This window comes from Astatotilapia calliptera, chromosome 4 (genome assembly GCF_900246225.1).
Source record: "Astatotilapia calliptera chromosome 4, fAstCal1.2, whole genome shotgun sequence".
Classification (NCBI taxonomy): domain Eukaryota; kingdom Metazoa; phylum Chordata; class Actinopteri; order Cichliformes; family Cichlidae; genus Astatotilapia; species Astatotilapia calliptera.
The window spans coordinates 25,958,455-25,976,247 of record NC_039305.1 but is presented as its reverse complement, the minus strand read 5'-3'; the positions used below and the strand labels follow the sequence as shown (position 1 = coordinate 25,976,247).

The 17,793-nt window shown below is 43.4% G+C and overlaps 1 protein-coding gene across 1 annotated transcript in view; it reads left to right on the top strand.

Annotated features, from left to right (window-relative positions):
* usp43b (ubiquitin specific peptidase 43b) overlaps positions 1 to 17,793 on the top strand; it is a 90,324-nt gene that overhangs the window by 27,924 nt on the left and 44,607 nt on the right. The window contains exon 3 of the mRNA XM_026165771.1: positions 4,801 to 4,904. Coding sequence (XP_026021556.1) covers positions 4,801 to 4,904 — 104 coding nt within the window. The remainder of the gene's footprint in view (positions 1 to 4,800; positions 4,905 to 17,793) is intronic.

Below are 17,793 nucleotides of genomic sequence, written 5' to 3'. Positions count from 1 at the left end.
GTGGCCCACATATCCACCATGACCCTGTGTTTTTTTCATCCTACTTCTACTTAGGGACAAGCCATGTTATTGTATTTGTCCACACAGTTACAAGGCTACAATATCACAGATATATGACTGGTCAGTTGCAACAAGAAGGGTGGGGTGATACCACCCTTCTTGTGTTACCATGTAAAACTATGAAGACCCAGTGTGTAACAGCAGCCTAACAGCCACAGGGATGCAGTAACGTTAGAAGCACTGCCACCAGTGATAGGTCAGCACTAGCCCCACGAGGGAACCTGCTGTTAAAAGGTAGCCCAGATTGAAATGACTTCAATCTGACTTCAATTCTTAGCAATGTTGTTTCAAATAAAAAGAAACTATAGCTACACATATTTTCTCTATTGAAGACCACAGTTAATACTAACAGTAATGTTAATGGTGGAACATTAATGCCTGACATGTCCGGGGTCTGGTGACCCAGTGCGCTGTGATTTAGTGGTTTCTCAGTGTGTTGTATTTCTGGCTCTTTTAGTTATTCCTTAGTATTTATGGTGATTTCTAGTCTTTAGGTTTCTGTCTCCCCTGTGTTCCTTCTGTCACGTTTAATCAAGTTATGCTTTCATGTCTATGCTTCTCATCGTTTCAGTGTCAAGTCCGTGTCTCTGTGCCTGTCTCATGTTTCCTGTTTTACTTTGACGGTCTCATGTGCTATGTTAGTGTTTTCAGCTTTGCTTCCTCACGGTCTTGTTGTACGTGATTACTCCCAGCTATGCTCTCCTGCTGTCTCATTCCCTCATTATTCCTCTGTGTATTTAAGCACTTTGTCTTCGTCTGATTGTCTGCTTATCATCCATCACTAATGTCCCATGTCTCAGGTATTTGTGTGTTTCCTAGTGTTCCTGGTTTTTGTGTATTTAGTTTCCCCAGTTTAGGTTTTTGTGGTTAGTTTCTCATTTGTCTGTTTCTTATGTTTGGTTCATCTTCTGTTTTTCGGCGTCAATAAAAGGCACGGCATTTGTTATAATACAGTTACGTTTCCACATTTCGTTCATCTGTATTTGGGTCCACTGCTTTCCACTCCACACTGTCTGCCTTGACATGACATTAACAAAGCTGTTGCTGTTAGCTGGCTAACTAGCAGAGGTACCTTCTGTGCTGATGATGTGCCCTCCTCCTGCAGGGTGAAGATTAGACAGCTGTCCTCAGTTCACAACCAAGTTGAGCATTAAATGTGTGAATTGTTCCACACTTTACTTTTGAGTTTTCCAACGAGGTTAGACCCAGTCTTGGGGTCATTACTCTAAAAAGTAATGTATTACACATTACGCATAACTTGTCATAAAAAAGCAGTGCAGTTTTTTATCATACATACTCCCTGGAGAAAGTAATTTGTTATGCCATTCATTACATTAATTTTACATTACACTCTAAATTGATAGCTATATAAACCTTAGGCTACAGTTCTATATACCTGTCCCAATGAGAATACACAAGTAATCTTTCTTAGATTTTTTTTTAGGTATAAACACAAAACCAACCCAAAAGAGACTTTAAAGCAGTAATTCTACTGTACGTGTACAAATGAAAGCCATAATGCTGCTAGCCTGACTCCTTATCACTGCTGCAGTCTTCTTCCTGTTAAAAGAGAGTTTTTCCTTCCCACTGTCACCAAGTGCTCGGGTCATCAGATTGTTGGGGTTTTCTCTGTATTATTGTTGAGTCTTTACCTTACAATATAAAGCAGCTGTGTAAATAAAATTAAATTAAACTGGACTGGTAAAACAGTTTCCCCTTGGATGAGCCTCTGCTTGTCACAAATGTCGTAATGAGACACAAGCAAAATGAAAATATTTGTAAAGAGTAGGGAACATTTGTGTGTGTGTTTGCTTCAAATACTGAAAGGTAAGTGTCAGAAAAGTAGTGACATTTTATGTCGGGTTTTTTTCTCTCTTTTCCTTCGTGGCTCTATAAATAGCTGGGTGAATTTTTTTTCTCTCTCTGTTGCCTGTCTGTTTAGTTACAGTTTTATCAGGTTGAAAGATGGCACATTTTTCTGACAAGCAATTTCAAAGATAGCATCTCAATTTCAGACTTGTGCATGCCATCCCTTGAGATGGCCCCCCTGTTCTGCTGGGGTCATTTCCCAACCTGTAAAACAATTTCTTAAACCAGCAGCAGACGCAGCTTCCTCTGTGGGAACTGATATCTGACCACGATCATTTAGATAACTCTTCAGAACCCCATATCAGAAGGCACATAAGCTGCCCCCACTTCCTCACTGTGTTTAAATGTCCACGCCGTCAACAGCTACTGTTAGCACACATCTAACACCTTGCAGTCTACTGACACGGCAGGGCATGGGTTTCCAGAGAGGTGATAAGACCAACTGTGTTTGAACTCTGTGGCCTCGGTGTTGCTTTTTATCTTTCCATAAAGATAGCAGTGGAATCCATTAGCAAGCATGTGGAAGAAAAAGAGGGAGTAAAATGCTGCGCTTGATGTCAGCTCGAAATGCAAATGCACGACAGGCTGCACTCTCAAGCTCTCACTGCTTGTTGTACATAAAGCGGTAACTGGAAGATCAGCCGTGTTGAACCTCCGCTTTTGGTTAATCCTCCCGTGACAGGAAGATATGAAAGCTCCTCGACTCCATGAAAAGAGAGGAGGTAGAGGTTTGTCATTGTGCTCCTCTTAAAGCACAGTGCAGCAGGGTGGTCAGGTTTCAGGCTGGGGTCTCTGTGAGCTCAAATGCTTTCAGAAGAATAGAGTCAGCATTTGGAAATGCTGGCAAACTGCAAAGGAGTCTTCCGTTACTCTGAGTGCACCTCACAGACAAACAAACGCACACACCCTCCACCTCCCTCTCCCCTTTAGAAATTCAAAACCCCCTTTTTTAACTTTGTGAGGGGACGTCATGGTCGAGCTGCCAGCCTGGGAACAGCGGCAGCCAGTACGGGACCAGTAGCTAGAAACTTGAGGAATAGTAAACAGAGCGAGAGTGTGGGTCAACAGAGAAGGCTCAGAGAGTGCATTTCCATTTGGCTCTGCCAGCCCGGCGTAAAAAGCACCGAGATGATATGATGACTTAATGCAGTCTCAAGTACCTGACTTTTTACACCAGGCTATTGTGGGACTGATAGCGTGTGAGCAGAGGAATGCTAGCAACAGGTCTGTATGCCACATTATGCCCTTTTAAAGCAGAACCACTTAAAGAATGTTTTCCAGCTTTTATTTTCCCCTGCCTGAAAAGGTGTGAATGAGTCAATACAGCACAGAAATATCACTGTGTGACTACGTGTCATAACGTTCAGCACTTTTAAATTTTAGTTAAAGTGTGTCATTATTAACCCCTTTAAAGCCTAAACCATCAAATAACTGCCAGAAAATTCAGTGTCTTGAGTTTTTATTAAACCTGCTGACAAATTTTAAAAAACGATTTTCATATTTTCTTTTTTTCTAATGTATTTTGTCATTTATTGAGGTTTTTCATGGGGGGGATTACACTGATGATGCAGAAGTCTCTTTCTGTGTATCAAATATGATGCACTAGGCATTAAAGCACAACAAACACTACTGTGTTCTTCTCAGCCCGTCACATAACTTTGGTTTACGCACACAGCCAAACAAATCTATACATTTTGGCAGCATTATGAAGTGAAAGGCACATTATTCAAACGTTTATTGCTTATGGTTTGTAATTAGGAAAACATGAATTCATCTGCAAACTGATGCAGAAGATTGTTCACATAGTTGTGTCGTCAGCATTGCTTATGATCCTCCCAGCGTGTTTCATCCCACACATTTAGTGTGACCTTGCAATTCTTTGGCTGCTCACTCCTTTTTTTAAACTTCTCTACTTTTATCTCCATCCAAGGCCAGCTTCCTCCCATTTGTAAGAATTTGATAAAATAAAAATAAAGGCTTCTTGAAGGGGTTATATTTAGGACGGAGCACTCTTTTAAAGGTTTTTTAAAAAGCAAAGTAAAAACGTGCAAATGCCTTTGTTCAGTGACCGAGATGGACATCGATTAACACCTAATCGGCTGTTTAACATTTGTACATGTACAGTATATTTTCTTTCTCTTCCTCTAACGCTGCTCTGTGTCCTCCTTCATTTCCACCTCATCCACTTCCTCCTTACCTCAAGCCTTGTCTCCTAAACTGAAGTCAGGGCTCTAGCACACAAAAACGTGCGTAAACATGTTGATTTATTCCTGGTATTTTTACAGTTACTCAGAAAATAAGACATGCAACCATCCTGTCTTCGGGCATCTGACACAAAGCTAGCTAAAAAAAAAAAACAGCTGGTTGTTAGCTAACAGAAAAAAAATCACACTTTCCTTCAAAAAGGTTGATTACACTCTCACATCGTATGAGAGTTTATTTATTAAGCGTCCAAATCCAACAATGTTGGATCCACTTCAAAGAAAGTTTCATTAGCTGTTGCTACTAAGCTTCACTATCTCTTCAGATTACTTTCACAAGGTTTTACAGCTTCTTCCAGAGTAGATAGATATGGACACATAACAGTTCACTACAGATGGATGGCAACCGAGGTTGTTTGTCCTACATCATCCCCCATAGGTAAGATTATACACTTGAATTAGGAAGGGGTAAAAAAAAAAACAACAGAATTCGATGGGTGGTTGTCTGCAATCTACTGACATCTACTGGTGATATTTTACTCAATTTACCTTTAAAGTACACATTTGCTGTCTCATTAACAATGCCTAACAACTTTTGCAGTATATATATAATAAATGTGAGAATGGGATAGACTTTCTGTGTTTATGTGTGGCCTCCTTTGTGCCGCAGGGCCCTGTTGGAGCTGAGGAAGTGCCATCTCCTGATCCATCCCAGTCACAGCAGCCCAGAGTCCAGCACAGCTTTGTCCAGGAGCATTTCCAGGCACAATACAAGTGAGTTTCTAAGGATAAAATTTGATTTAAATGAAGTCGACATTAAGGACAAATCAGTTTGTCACATCTTGCTGGCTTACTATCATTACGTGAAGAGATAATGGTACAAGTGACTGCTGAAACCTTCCCTGAGTCATTAATAGACTGTATTTCAAAGATGCGGGTAACTTCCTTGAAGTGGCATTTTAATGTATGTCACAGAGGGAGACCAAGAACAAAGGAGTGGGGGCACACAAGAACACAATATAGAAAGTTAGTGGAGGAAAAAACTGTGTTTATATAGATGTATTACATAAAAGCAACAGTTTAAACATCATTTTGCATTAAAAACCTGTTTTTCACCTTTCAGACTTAGTAAAGCATATAAACTATTTAAGTGAAAATCACAATACTACCTACAGTAAGTTACAGAACAAGAATCAACTCATCCCTAAGTACTAAAAAAAGATTCCTTTGTGCATCCAAAGGAGTCTACTCCAGTAGAAAGAATTGGGTTTAAGGGATTTTTGCAGAGGTTCAACAGGTGCATCCATCTTTTATATACAGACTATGGTTGTAACTTGGTCTAACAGTTACCAGACACAGAAGGCCTGTCAAACTGTTTCTCCCATTGAATGACTGTAGCAAGACAAAAGTGACTTTGTAAAAAAAAAAATTCTTCTGAACCAAAAACTATTTGCCAGCAGACATTTCTTTCTGTTTGGCTGAAATCAGCACATACCATATCAAGCATCTTGTGAGTTTTGTTTGCACAAAGGTCCACTGCCATGTTGTCAAGTGGTCTAAATGTCAGGTTGCTCTGCAAGAGAAAGGTCACGACTTAAATAGCTCCTGCGGACACGTCTGTCTCATGGCACTCCTGTGTTTCGTCCAGGCTCACACTGTGTAGATAAATGACATAAATATTACTGAATAATACCAGTGAAGAGAGGGGGTCAAATCACACAATCCACTTACAGGCTCACAGTACACGGTGTTCAGGGTTCACCGGTCAGATTGCAGAGTAATTGCTAAATACGGCCGATTTAATGGAGATGTCATAATTTCTTTTACAGAGAAGCCCTCAGAGACACACATGCCAGGTTAGAAGGACTTTAAATCTTCGCCCACACAAACACACACACACAGCACTAATTACCAGGCAGACAGAGGCAGTTATTCTGAAAAGGGCCCAATGAAAAACTGGCCTGCTTCTCTAACCTCTGAGCCTCTTAGAAAAACAGAAATCTCTTAAGTACTTATTTAGAGTGCTTTCCTTTTTGTGCTGAAACAATTAGGGATGTCACAATGGTCGAGTATTTTCTCTGTTGTAATGCTTTGTGAATATTTTTCAATCAAAGACTTTTCTTCCTGTTTTTTTGGAAGGTGGGTTTTAAGGGGAAAAAAGGGGGAAAGTGCTTAGCACACTGTCTTATTAACATTTCGGTGCAGCTGGATGTCCTCATGTCTCCCACAGATCAGTCATCCTGGAGATAAAGAGGCGGCTGATGTACACGTCTGTCAGCTGCAGCCTCCTGAGAGTGGAACAGGTCGACTTTATCTCAATGGAATTTTTAATCTTGTCCGTTAGAAACTACGTTTATGCCGCAGTTTAGCTTTCAACGCTTTGCCTCGTTGGTTAGTTGAGTTAGGTTACAGTTTACTTCTATTATACCTAACATCTAAGCAGTTGTTGCTGCTGCTGCTGATTTCAAATCTAATTTTTTTATAAACAAGACTTTTTTATAAAAGTGCAGGCTTTCCAGGCTGAACTGCCTCTGATGTGTACTCTCTGTGGCCTGTACCTTCTTCCATCTGCTAATTCTTTGGAAAATTGGCAGCTCTGTGTGACTGCCAGTATTACATCTGTCAGAGCGCATCGCCTAATTGCCACCCTCACTCTCAAATGTTTCAGCTGTGACACACTGGGTGGGTCTACATAGGAAGCAGCAGCCGTAGCAGCCCGGCAGGCAAGATTTGTTCCTCTCTCCCACTCAAATAGTGTCCTAGCCAGCGAGAGTGGGTGAGACGGCACAGAGAGAGTGCGCAGTATACAACAGGAGCGAGTGCATCGCTCTGCGGTAGCACGTAGATGTCAAAAGATTGAAAATGTTATCACCTCAAAATAATTGCACCAATTTGAAGGGCGGGGTAATTGCTCTTATTGAAAATTAGAACCACCGTTTGAGGTTTACTGCAGTAAAAAGACGCGGCCCACAAAAGGAGCTCAGATCTGAAGCAGTTTTTTTTCAACACTTCTTATGTCCACCTTTATTTTTGATGCTGCTATTGTGCAAATTTCTGAAGAAATGTTCTGCCATTCTTCTGAGACTCTTTTTTTTCCTCCTGCTCGTCTTTGATGGAGAGGATGTGCTGCCTCACCTTTCCTTTTTCTGAAACACCCCAAAGGTTTTTTATTTGACTAAAGGCAGGTGAAATGCTTGGTCAAGTAATAGTTTTTTGGGTTTTATTTTTTTTTTACATTTTCCTTCTTTAGAAACTCTTGTGTGATTCTGGCAGAGCTCTGTGGATCCTTTTTATGCTGGAATATTCATCTTCTGCCAAGCTTTAGGAGACGGAAGTCATCTTGTCAGCCAGCATTCAGGCATTGTCTGTGCCGCCTATAAATGTTGTCTCCCTTTTGCACTCGTCCAGGTCCATATCATCACGCTCCAACCTCTGCGCTATGTATTGGTCATGTTCACAAGAAACATACTGGAGCTGAAGCTGAAGCATTTAGCCTGCGCCCGGTGTTCGTTAGGCTTCTGTTCGTGCTCTTCAGCAAATTTGAGAGCAAGCTGTCACAAAAATTCCTACAGACAAGAATACCGCCGGCTCTGAATCGTCTGTTTTTAAGAGGTAGATGATGAAAGCAGTGCACTGTCAGTGGCATCACTGCAGACGGACAGCCATTGTGGTTGTATTTAGTGGTGCTTTACCTGCTTTTGTACATCCTTAATACTGCTGCAGCTGCGTTTTTAGTTTTACCAAGGACTTTCTTGGATCTTGGTGTAGATCAGAGGTGTCACACATAAGGCCTGAGGGCCAGAATAAGCTCAATAAAGACTCCAATCTGGCCCAGGGGACTACTTTGAAAAATGTGAAGGAGTCCAAAAATGGATGCACTACTCTGTTTTTACCACATTAAGATGTAGCAGAGATTAAATGTGTAGTTAAACGTCTTGACACTGCAGGAAAACAGAGTGTTCTGGTCCGGCCCACTTGATATCAAACTGGGCTGTGAAGGTAAAGCAAATATTTGATCATGTAGGACTTTCTTATTTATGGGGACAGACTGGAGTGGTAAATGGCAAGTACATAAAAGCAGCACTTGACATAAGGATATCTGATATCCTGAGGCAAAATTGGAAACCTGGCATGTTTTAAAAGTGATATGAGTGTATCCATGTATCTGTTTACATTCTGGATTATTTAAGCAACAGTTCCAGCTGGAAAATAATTTGCATAGTTTAGGTTTGGTGTTATTTGGCGAGGTGTAGGTGGGGCAGATTTTATTATGTTACATATGTTAATCACATACTCTGTAGCTTGGGAAACCTTGGATATTAGTATCATTATTTCATTATTTATTTATAATCATTAAATATATCTGCTGTATATTTTAGATTGAGACCAAATGCATATAAGATAACGACATTGTTTAACTCTAAAGACATTTTTATTAAATGTGAATTTTTAAAGCGATTGTATCTGTGTTTGGACATGGGTGATAGATGTATTTATTGTTGACCCTCTGCTTTGTTTGTGTATATTTTTTTACCTCAGCAGGGGGTCAAATGAGAATGAATAAGCTAAAGTATACACCGGTGTACTCTGACTTCAGGTCCTTTATTTATAATATAGTCTTTACTTGTTTTTGATTGCTTAAAAGTGCTACTGCACATGCGTACATTCGATTCTGTTGTATACTGTGTACTACAGGCTGAGTTTTCCTTAGCAAAACCTTTACACAGATACTCCAGCATATACATTACACTGTCAGTCTATTTTACCAGTGCAAGAGTTGCAGACAAGCATCCAAACACTGAGTTTTTAATTGCTTATGAATGTATTGCACTGCTAGAATTAGACTTGGAAGAAAAATTTCCCAACTCCTGTCTCTCTCTCTCTTTTGGCTTCCAAGGAACTGAGTCCTGGGGCTCCGTCACTGCCCGTGTAGCACTTTGCAATGCAGTGTCCAATGCAATACAACATCTAGAGTTGACAGACCGGAGAATTATCCTTGTAATAGCCCGGTTTGTCACTATGCAATCATCACGGCCATTATACATGTTCAAACAAGTTAAATCACCGTCCAAGCGAGCAGCGCCAACAATTATTAGATCTTTATTTATGTTATGTGTCATCACATTCTGGAGCTGATCAAAAGGCTCGTTTTGTGATGACTTTAGTTTCATTTCTACTTCGGTTCACTCACTGATGCATAGAATTTTAGGCCCTCTAAAATGGACCTAGCTCAGTATTTTATATTATCGCATCTTTACATTATATGAAGTTTAATATAATCCTTAATAATTGTATACTGGGCCTTTGTACAATGTCTAAAGGAAGCCATTTAACTCTCTTCCTTCTTGGTTTATTGGCTGTGCCAAAAAAGTAGAAGTTGGACGAGGCTGCTGCACTCACAGCCAGAGCTGCGTGCTTGACATGCGATATCAGGGAAATCTGCTCGCAGTGACGTCCCACTAAGCCAGAAGCAGAAAAAAAACTATAAGGCTCCAAGTGTTTAGCTGTAGTGAAACCATAGCTTGAGGCATAACATATGAGCACTGAGAGGTGAAGTGAATAACACTAATTATCTCATCTTGGCCCTGTCAGTAGATGGGAGATATTAGGGAGAAGGTGAACATTTTATCCTCAAAGTTGATGCAGGAAAAATGGGCACGTGTAAGGATTTGAGCTAGTTTGACATGAACCAAACTGTGATGGTTAGATGACGGAGTCAGAGCATCTTATGGGGTTTTCCCATTCTTCAGTGGTCAGGATCTATCAAAAAATGTCCAAGGAAGGAACCGTGGTGAACCAGCGACAGGGTCATGGGCAGAGTGAAGGCTGGCTGGTGATGTCTGGTCCAACAGACAAGCTGCTGTAGCTCAAATTGCTGTAAAGTTAATGCTGGTTCTGGTAGAAAGTTGTCAGAGCAACACAGTTTGTTGTGTATGGGGCTGCAGAGCTGCAGACCAGTAAAGGTCTTCGCCAACAATATTATGCAGCTGGTCATAAACAGAGATGGGCAGTAACATGTTACAAGTAATGTGTTACTGTAATCCGATTACTTTTTTCAAGTAACGAGTAAAGTAAGGGATTACTATAGCAAAAACGGTAATTAGATTACCGTTACTTTCCTGTAGTAACGCTGCGTTACTGCGTTACTAAAACCGTGATTTTTTTGGCGAGAATGTCTCACGACAGTGACGTAAGCGAGTGCGACGTTTGTGACAACAGCTGTGTGCAGATCAACAATGGATCATATATCGAGTGCGGGAGAGAGTATGAGCGTGCAGCGTTTAAAGCGTGGAAGTACTGACCTTACTTTGAGTTTGATTCTGTAAAAAGTGACAAAAACATTCGTGTCCATTGTGCGTGGGAAGAAAACTTATTTTTACAGCGAAAAAAAACCCTTAACTTCCGAGCAAGCACCGAGTGCGCTACGACGTAATGGAAACTCACAGAGAAACTCGCAGATTCTTCCACTGACCGCTGCAGCACATCTGCACCAGGGTAAACCTCAGCCTATGCCACTCAACATTTTCACTCAACATTTTTTTGCTGTATTTCACTTGCATCTATTTGGAAGACTGAGTGTAAACACAAAAAAATATTTTATTTTATGTGCTGGAATGTGCAGAAAATAGGTTTAAATGTTAAACAAATTTCTTCCAGTCAGAGAATGGTGCATATAATTAAATTTTTGTTTGATGCATAAAGTTAAAAGATTAAAACTAATAAAACAAGTTTTAAAAAGAGACTTTTCCATTTGATTACATTTTGTATGATGGATTATGCAGAAAAAGTAGAATTGGGCTGAAAGATCTATCACTTTATCACCTACTCAGGTATTAAATCGTGTTTTTAAAAACTAACTAAGTAACTAATTACTTTTGAAAATAAGTAATCAGTAAAGTAACGGGATTACTTTTTTGGGGAAGTAATCGGTAATTAGTTACTGATTACTTTTTTCATGTAACTTGACCAACACTGGTCATAATGTTATGTGTGATCGGTGTACACTGTAAACTTTGGCCACGTTGAATATGAGCATCTGATATTATAACAGCATGTATATGGCAGAAAATGTAAATAATAGGTCCACATAAAGTGTCACGGTATGGCATGGCACACCGTGGAAGGAGTGGGGAAGGAGGACCCAGGCGCGGTGCTCTATGTATAGACAGTGTTTATTTACAATGGTGACAATCCAAACAACGTAACAATAAATCCCCGTGTTTTCCCAGACTCCCGTGTCGTGTCTCCCCGTGAATAGTCCGTGTTTCTGTGCTCTCCGCTCCCGTGTCAGCACCCCCCGGTGCTCGCTGCTCCCGTGTCTTCCACGCTCCTCCTGCGGGAAACAAAAGACGCAGCCGTCAGGACACATACAACGCGGGCATACACACACACACTAACTCAGTAACAGGACGACTAACGTGGAGTCTCATGCAATGATCCCGCGTCGGTGGGAGCTCCAAGACTCTCCTAAATAGCTCCCCCGACGAGCCCTGATCAGCGGCAGGTGTGTGGCTTCGGGTGTGGCCAGTCCTTCCGCAGGGCCACACCCCTCAGGCCTGCAGGTGGCTGAGCTCCATCCTCCAAGCATCCCCGCAGACATAAACACACACACTCACATCTACAATCATGGAGGAGAGCAGCAGCAATACCAAAATACATATAATAATAATAATAATAAAATACATAACTGCTCAGGGATCCTGGGTCGCCCAGTCCCAGGACCCTGACATAAAGTAAAGCCTAAATTAGATCAAAGATTGTAATCTTTTACTATATGTGGGTGAGTTACCGTAGCTGTAGTTAGTAAAAAAAAAAAAAAAAAGACTTTCCAGCAGTGTGCACCGCATGAAGGCTGAATGACAGTCAGTCAAGTGTTTCAAATTACAGATATGGTGCAGTTTCAGTGGGAGTGTGGAGCTCGTCTTACTGTGGCGCCAATTTTTCCGAGGGATCTCGCTTACTCTCTCGTTCTAGTATTATTATGTCTCAATTGTACTTTTAATTAGAGAATTATGAGACACAAATTAAGGTTCATGCCTTTTCAATTTCAGAACATTAACGTGGTCAATAAACTGCTCCCCACCTCCCAGCGGAGGATAGCGACGAGGCTTAGTGAGAAAAATGAGGTGCCAGCGCGTTTCATTTCAACCCAAGTTGTTTTCTTTCTAATTGCTTAGAAAAGAAAATGAAGTGGAAGCAGATAAGTAAATTAAGTGTTATTCAGGAAGGTTCAAAGCTCTGTGCTGTAGGAAAGCATCAAGCCAAGAGTCTCTTCAGCATGGCTGCATCACAGATGAGGGGATACATACCTTTCAACCTTTCCACGCTTCCTCCATTAGAGCATCACCAGAATATCACCTCTTCCTTTGCTGCTTTTTTCTTTCTAAGTGTTTCAGAGCAGCGCTGGGCACATCTATGTTTTAGCTAAGGCTGAGTGTGATTTGTATGCATGCAGTGCGGTTGCCCTCACTGTTTCCTGGCGAGAATAAGACATCCGTAGGGCAGCCATTCGACTCTGCCAAAATGGAGAGATCCACTAAGAGCCCATGTCAGCTGGGCTTGTTTGAATAGAGCTTTGTTCACCAGCCTCCCACACCTCCCTTTACTCCCTCACTGGGTCTGTCAGGTGCCTTTCTGTAAGGAAAACACATTTGGTCAGTTTATCTATGTCTTTCTCATGGAGTGTGCTAAGGTCGCAAAAGGTTCACAGGTCGTTAGCGTGACCTCAGTTCAATCAAGACATGATGTGAACTTCAGATCTTCTACTTACGCTTACATATTGCTGTGCATGAGCTGTATTTCCCACAAATCTCTTAGTTAATGTTCTGCCTGGTGCTTTCCACACTATTTCAACAGATTTATTTCTGTTGTTTTGATATTGAAGTAATACAAATGAAAAGATAAATTAGAGTAATGACTGATCAACACTATAGTTCCATTGAAACATGCTGTGCACGCTTCCGGTGTGGTGTGAGGTTCCTGTGCCGGCGGGAAAGGAAAACCCTCGGGAATATGTTTACAGCTGAACAGATGTTTGCAGCAGAACCGTCCGTCACACTTAAGCAGTTACACAGAGCCATACCAAACACCTGCAAAGTATAACCACACGTTTTTATGTTAACACAGTCAAATGGTGCTCCTGAGAAACTTTTTAGTAATTTTTACACTAAAATAATTTTTCTAGCTAGTCTGGAAATTAAACTTTTGAGCTAACAGCAGCCAAAGGCGAAGCTCAGCTGTAACTGTTGGTTTTAATTAGCTATTGAATTGAGCACAGGAGGTCAGTTCATGGAAGTTACAAATTCTGATGGTCATTATCATTTATATTTATAAATATATATTTTTATACATATAGTATGTTTAATTTATCTTATAAGGAGCAAATAATATGATGTGATGATGTATTATTGTTTAATCAGCTAATCACATGGCAGCAGCTCAGTGCATTTAGGCATGCAGACATGGACAAGAAGACCTGCTGAAGTTTAAACTTAGCATCAGGATGGGGAAAAAAGTTGATTTGAGTGGTTTTGAACATGGTTGTTGTATTTTAGAGAAAAGTCAGAGGAGAGTCTGACTGCTTCAAGCTGATAGGAATGCAACAGAAATTCAAATAATTAATTATGACTAAGGTATGTACATCTCTGAATGCACAGGATATTGAACCTTAAAGTGCTGAACCTGGTATCTACAGCAGCAGAGGACTACTTCTGTTAGCTAAGAACAGGAAACCTGGGGCTACAGCTTGCATGGGCTCACCAGTATTAGACAATATAGGATTGGAAAAATGCTGCCTGGTCCAAGTCTTGATTTCTGTTGCAGGATTTGGATAACAGGGTCAGAATTTGATGTAAGTATATTGTAAACAATAAGAAAGAATGGATCCATCCTGATCAATAGCTCAGGCTGCTGCTGGTCATGTAATGGTGTTGTAAATTTTTTGGCACACTTTGGGCCACTTAGTACCAACTAAATATCCTTTAAATAGGTTAGCTTACCTGAGTATTGTTGCAGACTATGTCCAACCCTTTATGACGACAGTGTACTCTGTCACGGCGGGGTGCGCCGATGTGTGTGGAAACAGGACCCAAAAGCAGATGAGGACAAGGAGTAGTAAGGTCTTAACAGAAAGGTGAGGCTTTATTAAAATGACGGCAGGGTTAAACCAGGAAACCAAAACGAACTGGCAAAACACTAAGAAACAAACACTAAAGGTACTAAGACCAAAAACTTATAACTGGGCACATGACACTGTCAGAATAAAACAGGAAATACTAAAAACTAGACATGACAACACAACTAAACAGACCTAATACGTGAAGAATAATACAAGAACCCAAAACATAGAAAACCAAGGGAACAATAATAAATAACAGCTTAAACTAAAGCTAGATAGGAAATGACACAAAAACTAATCACATATCAAAATGAGAAAAATACAAACATGAACTCAGAGCGCTGGGTCAGAGACCCAGCCTGTGACAGAGCCCCCCCCTCAAGGGCGGATTCCAGACGCCCGAAACCAACAAGAAAACAAACACAAAACAAAACAACCCACCCGGGGCGGGCGGAGGGGGACGAGGCCGGAGGGCCGGAAACAAAACCAAAAACAAAGCACCAGAAGCACACAGGCCAAAAACAACAAGGGCACAAAAGTCCGAGACCCAGCTTCAGGAGGGCGACCATGAACCCGGCAGAACAGGAGCGAATGGCGAAGCGGTTCAGGCGGCCGCCCCGGAGGCCGACAGCAAAACAAGAGAAAGTTCAAAAGTTCAGGAGGCCGACCAGGAGGCCAATGGTCCAGCAGTCCAAAATCCATGAGCTCAGGGGGCCGACCCGGAGGTCGAGAGCATAGCAGGTCAGAGGTCAAAAGTTCAGGGGGCCGGCCGCGCGGAAGGCGACGGCGGCGCCCAAGTGTCAGGCGTACCGGCCGAGGCTTGGAGGGCACAGGACCAGGCGACGCTGAAGCCGAGGCAGAGGCCGGCCCAGGCGTAGCAGAAGCACAGGCAGAGGCCGGACCAGGCGTAGCAGAAGCACAGGCAGAGGCCGGACCAGGCGTAGCAGAAGCACAGGCGGATGCAGCCGGACCAGGCGATGACGAAGACTCGGATGCAGCCGGACCAGGCGACGACGAGGTGGTCACAGGTGGCGGCTGGACAGGCTCCTCGGGCCCTCCAGCTGATGCGGCGTGAGGCTGAACGGGCCCCTCGGACCCTCCAGCGGAGACAGGAGGCTGAACGGGCCCCTCGGACCCTCCAGCGGAGACAGGAGGCTGAACGGGCCCCTCGGACCCTCCAGCGGAGACAGGAGGCTGGACGGGCCCCTCGGACCCTCCAGCGGAGACAGGAGGCTGGACGGGCCCCCTCGGACCCTCCAGCTGACGTGGCAGGAGGCTGGACGGGCCCCTCGGGCCCTCCAGCTGACGTGGCAGGAGGCTGGACGGGCTCCTCGGGCCCTCCAGCTGACGTGGCAGGTTGCTTTTCAAGTTGCAGCAACACACAGCCTATAGTGGGGGAAATGAGTTTGTTTGAGTCCTCAGATAAGGCTGCTGCGGACGGCTGAGATGGCTCCCCCGAGCTCTCAGCAGGTGAAGGTGGTGGCTGAGGAGGGGACCGTGAGGATATCAGAACTGGAGACTGGAAAACTGCAGTCCGAGCTGGCAACTGAACAGAAACAGTCTGAGGCACAATTTTACACTCGTTGAGGGCGGGGGGAAGGCAGTCCTCTGTGCCCACCTCTTTACCACAAGTGTCCATGAACTGAGGGGGATTAATGTCTACAGACCTTGAATCAGCAGTCATGGTGCTAGATTTCTCAGAATGACTGGGTGTCAAGCTGGCCACCTGAATGACGTTCAGGGTGCCGCCTGTGGAAACATCACTTAGCAGTTCTTTATTGGTCTCCACGGTTGAGTCACACACCCTGTTATTTTTAACCTTCACGTCACAGGAACCTACAGTACATAGGACACGAGTTTCCACCTCAGGAACGTTGGCTCCATGAGGTCCAGCAACGGAAGCAACACCTGAAACAGTACTTTGTTTTATCAAGTTATTACCATAGCTTCCGTTATCAGTGGTTGTCTTCTCAGTGGAGCTAAACACAGTGTTCTCTGACTCATAACATGGCTTTGACTGCGTTTCATTCATGGGAGAAGTCATGTCAGCCAACACAGTTTGCTTAACACTTAAAGACTCAGAAATGCAGCCCGAGTTATTCGTTGCTCCTTTAGTGCGATTCATGACCATCTCTAGGTGAGCATATTTAGACGCACAAGACACCGACTTGACCATGAATTCACAGTTCACCGGATCACTAACAGATCTTAAAGCCCGAGCAGGATCATTACTGGTCTTCAGAAAAACAGTTTGTAAAGATGGGTTACACTTATTAACCATGGGATCCAAAATATTGATTTCTCGCAACACAGTTACAGGAGCTAAAACAGAGTCAGTCTTTGATTTAACAGCATCATGGACAAGATCCAAGTTCTCTTTGGCTTCTCTCTCAGCTCTATTCAACCTGGTGCTTTGCACAGTACAGCACGATTCAGACAGAATCTCAGACTCTGAGTTGTTAAGCTGCTTTTCTTGAAAAATACTCACATAACTTTGATTCTTAACAGATAAATTTAAACAAGGGCTAGTCACAATGTTACAGTCTCTGGACACTGCGCCAGGGGGTTCGTGATTTGCATTGTGCACTGGTGAAGTTTCATTAATAAACTCTATGGAACAACAGTTCTCAATAGGGTCTATACATGGAGAAGTTGAATTAACACAGTCCGTGGAGGTCTTCCCTTGTGAGTTGACATTGGCTGTCATGCTAGTAGGGCTGCTGCTAGCAGCCTCACTTGCAGTCACATGAACCCCGAACGCTGTGGCAGAAGTAATTTCAGTCTCAGAGCTTGGCTTGGCATGGCTCATTAGTTTACAGCCGGGCCCCTCAACCGGCAACAGTCTTAATCACAGAACCCTCCTTAGCGGAGACGTGAGGGGCAAAAACAGAGTCACTCACCTCCGTTTGTAGTGCGGCGCGTCGGTGGCGCGCACGCCGCTTTCTCTTGACAGTGGGAGACGGCGGAGCGATGGGTGGAAGTCCCTGGCAGCTCCGGGGACCCCCGAGAGCCAGTCGAGTTCCCCGGAAGGAGTGCTCGTGCTCCGGAATGAGCCATGGCTTCTACCGGAGCTCCTCCTCCAATAGAGCGCTGAGTATAGTCTGACGTTCGTCGTGGTCCAAATCTATGGTGTCCAGCGCTTCCTCGCGTTGGACCGTGGCAAGAGTGTGGCAAGACTGTGACGAGGGTGTGGAAACTGATGAGCTGAGAGGTGGTACCGCTGCGGCGAGTCTCAGCGAACCGACCCGAACCGTCTCAGGCTCGCAGTGATTCCTGTTCATGGTTTTGATGCTGCTGCGGTGGCAAAACCGTGCGAACAAAATCCTGCACATCCTCCGGCAATCCCGCCGCGTAAGCAGGATATGCAGACAAAATCTGTTTTAGCTGGACTCTGGTTGACTCCTTCTCATTCTCCTGTCTGCACGCGGAGTAGCAAATCCACTGTCCGCGGAGAATGGTCACCTGAGTGCTGAACTCAAAAAAATCCTCGCAGACATCCGCTGGGGCCATACTGGTCGGGTCGTTCTGTCACGGCGGGGTGCGCCG